Here is a 7,265-nt window from a genome sequence, read left to right as displayed (position 1 = left end):
AATATTGCATTTACTCAATTACTCTATTTAATTTCACATATTAAAATGAATTTATTTTATTAAATATTATTTTTGGATATGTTTTTTTGAATATGATGTGTCTAAAACTAAAATATTATATAATAGACTTTATTAAACATCTAAAAAAGATTAGATGAAATTAGTTGATGGTTGTAAAAGATTTTTGATAATAGTATTTTTTAAATAAAATTTATATAAACTGATTTGTCAAATTAAAGTCATTAAAACGTCAATAGTTCTAGATGCTAAGAATGATAATTATAAACACAATATATGCAAGTATCGTGATTCAGTAATGTAATGATAAGAAAAAAAAAAACAATAATAAAAAGATTATGTGGACCGAAATTAATGTACCAATAACTAATACTAAAATTCCGCTTTTGAAGGTAATGTATCATGCCCAACCAACACCATTAGCCATAAGTGTCACTAAAATACTATTTATAATGTAAAAGAATACATGAGGCCACCTTTTATGGAGTGGGATACAACACAATCATATCCACTTTGCTCCCATTGGTTGACTTATCACCATTTGCACACTAAACACAATAACTATGTGAAACTACACCCCGAATATTTTCTCTCATGAACCTACTTTCATTACTTGCATTACTCATTCATTTCTCATCTCATTTTTATGGCCATTGTATCACCAATAACATTCATCTTGGTTCGGAAACTACCCTTGATGTACCCATGTTGTACATTACAGGACTTGTCGAAAAAGCATTTATTCTCGAGACCAGTCAGCCTACACCTAACTTTCAGGCAGGGCTTATTGTTGAAGCAACTGAAGACAAGTATGTTTGTTCGTTTGTACTTTTTCTTGGGAACATTAAGGTTTGGAGTTCATCTCATTTATCACGGTTTTTCACCTCTGGGAAATGTATGCTCACTCTCAATAGGGATGGTGACCTACAATTAACAGGCCAAAAGGGTGAGATAGGATGGCGAACCGCAACCTATGGGCAAGGTATAGAGGTAATTCTGGTATATTCTGGTGTATTTTGTTAATTAAGACCCATAAAAATGGTTTCATTTGTTAAGTGCTTATTATGGAACATGCATTAGGGACTTGTATTGTACAAGTCGCCAATGCATATGGCATACGTCTCATGGTATACTTTTTTTTTTGTGTCATGAAAGTTTTTGTTAGAGAACCGTTAATACACACATCTCTTATCTTACTTTTAAATCTACAGACGCATGCATTGAGCTTCTCAATGTAGGTAACTTATTTTGTCTTGAACTCTGAAGTATAATTCATTTGGTATACACGTTAAAAAACCCATAAAATGAAATAACGAATATTTGTTAATTTGTTACTTTTAAACATGCATTGGTGACTTATATCGTACAAGTCGCTAATGCATGAATCGAGTTTCTATCTTAGAAATACTTTTTGCATGCTAGAAGTTATTAATGAGTTTCAAGTTATAAATGTAGTTCGTGAAGAGTACTATTCTTCTATGCATATCTAGAATAACAATACACCATATGCCACAATCATCATATATGAAATTCGAGTATAATACATGGTCTCATACATGCATTGCTTACTTGTACCATACAAGTCATTGATGCACTCACTTGATATCTAGAACCCCAACTATATTCATTTTTCACAACATTGGAAATAAAAATTGCTTCAATTTCAGTTACAAAGTTTTTTTTTCCATGTTTTAGAGGCTGCAATTATCAAACACCGGGAATCTTGTTCTTTTGGACGAATTTAACACGATCAAATGGCAAAGCTTTCATTTCCCCACAGATGTAATGCTTTGGGGACAAACATTAGACGTTGGAACAAAGCTAACTTCCTTCCCTACGAATTCAAATTCATTTTATTCATTCGAAATTCATCGTGAAAAACTTGCACTTTACCTAAACTCAGGCAACTTCAAGTACTCATATTGGGAATTCAACCCTACAAAACCCCAAAAAATCTCGTTCATTCGTTTGGCATTAAATGGGTTACAGTTATTCAACGATGACAACCACAAGATCGCTCAAATCCCCTCAAAAAGACTCCAACGTTTAAGGTTTTTAGCCATTGAGAACACAACTGGAAACATAGGGTTCTACTACTACTCAACCACCACAACAAAATTCGAAGCTTCATTCCAATCCCTAAGAAACAAATGTGATCAACCGAATCTTTGCAAAGCCAATGACATTTGTACCCTTTCAAAGGAATGTTCAAGGTTGGAAATCGAGGGGTTTTCGGGTAACTTTTGTGGGAATAGAAGGGTTGATATGCAAGAGATACGTAGCGCAATAAGCATCCTGAGAGATGAAAACAAGAAGATGGTTAACATGACGAGGGAGACGTGTGCAGGTTCTTGCATGGATGATTGTACATGTGTTGGTGCATTGTTTACAAGTGGGAATAACGAGTGTTATTTATATGAAGAAGTTAGGGGTGTGAAGGAGGTTGGTGATAATGAAAAAGTGAGTACTTTCATGGTGAAGGTTTTGAAGAAAGGCAGTAATGGACTGAAGAGATGGGCATTGATTTTGATTGTTGTTAGTGATGGATTGATCCTTTTTATATGTTTGGGAGGATTGTGTTTTTATATATTACGAAAAAGAAGATAAAATGAAACAAACTTAATTGTATCTTTTAAAGCTTGTGAAAATAATTTAAATGTAGTTTTGATCTGAACATGATATTGAATGTTTTGTATTTGTTGTTGGAAAGCAAAAACTGTATTTATGTTCATGAAATACAACAGTATATTGAATATGCCACTATAAAATGTAAATATATTTTGTAAACTTGAATAGGACTCATTGCCATGGCCCAGTGGGCCAGTAATATAATTTGCTATGCGTATGTACTATATACCTCACAAATCACATATATCTAAATTTTAAAGTGTATCATGTCAAATAATCTCAAGTTTCACATGTTTTAGTCTAACTACATTACTATAACATAATGTTGTATTATTTTTATTGCATATTTGAATAATTACGATCTTGGTTTATAACATGTTTTCTTTCATCTCGGTTATAAGTACGGACACTACAAAATAACCAGGTTTTTAGAGGAAATAAAATACCTATTTTTCTGCATTATTTATAAATCACAATCATGTTCAACGTTATAGTTCCAACCGGTTATTTTTGTCTTCTTTTAGAGTTAGATGATATAAAACTAAACACTCCGTATTAAGATCGTCCCAACCTTTAACATTACATTAAACTGATAAAATTAATGTAAAATATATAAACATTAAATAATTTTTAACCTATTACATTATATTTTACACAAAAAGTATTATATATATATATATATATATATATATATATATATATATATATATCTACCCTAATAAATGAAAATGTTATTGTCACTTGTCATTCTCTCGTTTAATTTGCCACATGTCATTTTGTTATAATTTTGAAATATATTTATTTTCCACTTGTCAATTACATCATTATTCATTTCCACTATATCATTAATTTAGTTTCCAAAAATTAAACCTACTATAATAACTATTAATTTGAAATTTGAAATTTGAAATTTCAATTTCAATTTCAAATAAATTTACACTTTAAACCATTGTATTTAACATTTTATTATAATAACTCATTTAGTACACGGGTCTAACAATTAAACACATAATTTTAATTAATTTATTTTTTGCATGTTTTTTTTTTCATAACTTTCACTTATTTCATATTTCAAACTCAAATAAACTTCTCACTTAATCGCTCTTATTTAACATTATGTTTTAATTAACCCGTATAATATACGGGTTTCACAACTAGTATATATATATATATATATATATATATATATATATTCCTTTTTATCAAACTTTTATAATTTTATAAAAACAATTTTTATATTTATTAGTTTTTTATAGACTCTAACATATATCCTTTTTTTTACAATAATTTTATACATTATATTGTCAAAGATTCATAACCAAAATTAATTATTCCATTATTACAATACGAATTGCATTTACATTATTAGATACATTAACACAACTAGATTTATTAAAAAAAACATTATAATCATATAAAATAAACTAAAATAAATGAGTTTAAAGTTGAAAGAGCAATTTTTACCATTGAAACCTTGGTGTTATATTTGTAACCAATATTATCTTTGATGTAAATTTTAGTGTTGGGTAATTTTGATGTAAGTTTTGAATCCTAACAATCATTTGATGGGTTTTTAGGTAAAACAAATAAACTAGAAAAACAATTCCTAAGTTCACATGCAACCTACTTTGGATCTATGTTTTATCTATTGAACATACAACTTTGAATTGCATAACAAGAACCCTAGAGGAGAGAGGCTATAATCGAAATTTACAACCTAGGGTTTAGTAATTACATACCTTTCAATTGTTATAGTAAACAATTGATAATTCCCTTGATCTTGATCTTGATCTTCTTGGAAGCTTAGCACCACAAGTGTAATGCCTCTAGTGGAATCACACCCAAACTAGCAAGAAGGAAAGTAGAGGAGAGAGGGGAGAGGGAGTATGCAAAATTTTGGCCCTTAGGGTTTCTTCAAAAGAAAGAGTGACCAAAACATGAACCAGGAGGCTCCTTATATAGCTGAGGGATCTAGGGTTTAGGGGAAACCCTAGTTATCCTTTGCTTAGGGCCTAAGCAAACCCAAGGGCCTTATCCAAGCCCCTATGGACGAAATTATTAGGGTTTCCTCTAAAGATTTCGTCCACCCTTATCCAAGGGGGTTCTAGAGCCTTCCACTCAACTATTAGATAATTGCAAACTAGTCCCTACACTCTATAATTAATTCTTTTAACCCCAAAATTAATTAAACAAAATGATTTCTTATTAATATATTAATCTTTTAACATATTCATTTATATTAATTTATTAATCTATTAATAAATTAATATCTCTCCTTTCATAATTTCCTTGTCTGGTTGCTAGGTTTGAGGGCAACCCAAAAGGACTGTGCTGCTATCAATTCAAGTACATATCAATTATAGTTATGGGCTTAGACACCTAATCCAACAGTCTCCCACTTGGATAAGTCTGTAACTATAATTGCTAGTATGCCTTCTAAATTTGACCAGCAAATTGTAGCTTCCAAAAAGTTGCTGCCGAACTCTGACCCAGTCAGTTACGTGTCCTAAGATAAGTGATCATATAATCCTTCGTTCTACTAGATATCCCTAGACAAAAGACATGGAATGCAATCAACCTCTTTTTCCAGAATCTATGTTTCCTGATTCCTGATTTGTGATGATGTAGGACTTCTAATTGAACACATCAATTTAGTCCTTGTTGGGCCCAGCACACAAGTCAACACCAAATCATCGAGGGGCCCACAGATATCGCTTTTCCTGTTAGGGCAAAAGGAACGAATAAACATTGACTCATATTCTTGTATCTTTTACTCATCAAACCATACATGATAATACGTTTTATAACACCAAGTTACTGATGCGTTTTCGTATCACCAATGCATAGCCGACTTGCAAATCACAACTCATATATCTTCTGTTTCAAGATTATAAGATATTATCGTCTCAGTATTACTCGTGATGAATTCCATGAAGTAATACTCTGAGCGAGGGTTTATCCAATACTCAAATCTCAATTTCTGAGTACTCATGAATGTTGCAGCAAATACATTGCCATGTCTATCCTTAGACAATCTACAATCCAGTTCATGACAGCCTTGATTCACTACTTACTTCCAAAAGTACGAGCGACTGTGGAGTTTGAATAATCTTATTATTCGGGAAGTAAAACATGCAAAAATGAAACACAATAATAAACAATTGACAAAAGGTAGAACCCAAACTTATAAATAATAATTTATTATTTAATCACCAAAATTCAATTACATTTACTTTGTTACAAGTTTCAGAAAACTAATCTAACTACTAAAACTAATATCATCTTTCAGTCCTATGCTCCGAGCATGCTGAATATGCTTAGCCCTACTCAGACCCTTTGTGAGGGGATCTGCTGGGTTATCTTCAGATGACACCCTCTTCACTATAAGATGGCCTTATTCTACTCTATGTCTGATGAAATGGTACTTTCTGTCGATATGTCTGGTTTTACCATGATCTCTCGGTTCCTTTGTCAAGGCAACCGCTCCTTCATTATCGCAGAACAGTTCCATAGGCTCCTGGATGGTTGGAACAACTCCAAGATCCCCGATGAAGTTCCTCAACCAAGCTGCTTCTTTCGACGCTTCACTTGCTGCTATGTACTCTGATTCACAAGTAGAATCAGCCACCGTATCTTGCTTGGAACTCTTCCAAGTAACTGCTCCTCCATTTAATAAGAATACCCAGCCTGACTGAGAACGGAAGTTATTTCTATCCGTCTGAAAGTTGGCATCAATGTAACCATCTACTCTCAAAGTATCATTGCCACCAAGTACAAGGACCCAGTCCTTCGTTCTTTGCAAATACTTTAGTATATTCTTCACGGCTATCCAATGAGCTCTACCTGGGTTTCCCTGATAGCGACTGACCATGCTCAAAGCAAATGCCACATCAGGGCGAGTACATGTCATAGCGTACATGATCGATCCGACAGCGGAAGCATAAGGTACACGACTCATATCATCTATTTCCTCATCTGTACTCGGGCATTGAGTCTTACTCAATTTGGTATTGCTCTGGATAGGTAGCTCTCCCTTCTTGGAATTTTCCATACTAAACCTCTTTAATACCTTATCCAAGTATGTGCTCTGACTAAGTCCAATTAGTCTCTTCTTTCTATCTCTCAATATTCTAATCCCAAGAATATAGGCGGCTTCTCCTAGGTCTTTCATGGCAAAACACTTTCCAAGCCAAGACTTAACTTCATTCAAAGTTGGAACGTCGTTGCCAATGAGTAATATGTTATCGACATATAACACCAGAAAAGTTACTATACTCCCACTAGCCTTGATATACACACAAAACTCATCTTCACTTCTAGAGAAACCAAACTCTTTGACTTTCTCATGGAAGCAAAGATTCCAGCTGCGAGATGCTTGTTTCAATCCATAAATGGATTTCTCAAGCTTGCATACTATATTGGGAAACTTTGCATCAACAAAACCCTTTGGCTGACTCATGTAAACATCCTCAGCCAACTTCCCGTTAAGGAAGGCAGTCTTGACATCCATCTGCCAGATTTCATAGTCATGAAAGGCAGCTATGGCGAGCAATATCCTAATAGATTTAATCTTAGCCACCGGCGAAAAAGTCTCATCATAGTCAACCCCTGGGGTTTGA

The 7,265-nt window shown here is 33.1% G+C and overlaps 1 protein-coding gene across 3 annotated transcripts; it reads left to right on the top strand.

Annotated features, from left to right (window-relative positions):
• The first annotated feature begins 519 nt into the window (after positions 1 to 519).
• On the top strand, positions 520 to 2,697 carry LOC111898219 (G-type lectin S-receptor-like serine/threonine-protein kinase SD2-5). Of its 3 annotated transcripts, none has more exons than XM_023894150.2 (3): positions 520 to 827; positions 933 to 1,000; positions 1,714 to 2,697. In XM_023894150.2, the coding sequence occupies exons 2-3, from the start codon at positions 992 to 994 to the stop codon at positions 2,623 to 2,625; spliced, it is 921 nt and encodes a 306-aa protein (XP_023749918.1). In that variant the 5' UTR covers positions 520 to 827; positions 933 to 991; the 3' UTR covers positions 2,626 to 2,697. The 3 variants fall into 3 exon arrangements, with proteins under 3 accessions (XP_023749918.1, XP_023749917.1, XP_023749916.1); XM_023894149.2 differs by having other exon boundaries at positions 933 to 1,008; XM_023894148.2 differs by having other exon boundaries at positions 520 to 1,008.
• Positions 2,698 to 7,265: the final 4,568 nt, after the last annotated feature.

Source organism: Lactuca sativa, chromosome 9 (genome assembly GCF_002870075.4).
Source record: "Lactuca sativa cultivar Salinas chromosome 9, Lsat_Salinas_v11, whole genome shotgun sequence".
Taxonomy (NCBI): Eukaryota; Viridiplantae; Streptophyta; class Magnoliopsida; order Asterales; family Asteraceae; genus Lactuca; species Lactuca sativa.
Note: the sequence above shows the minus strand (reverse complement) of the source record. Positions and strands in the feature narration are given on the sequence as shown.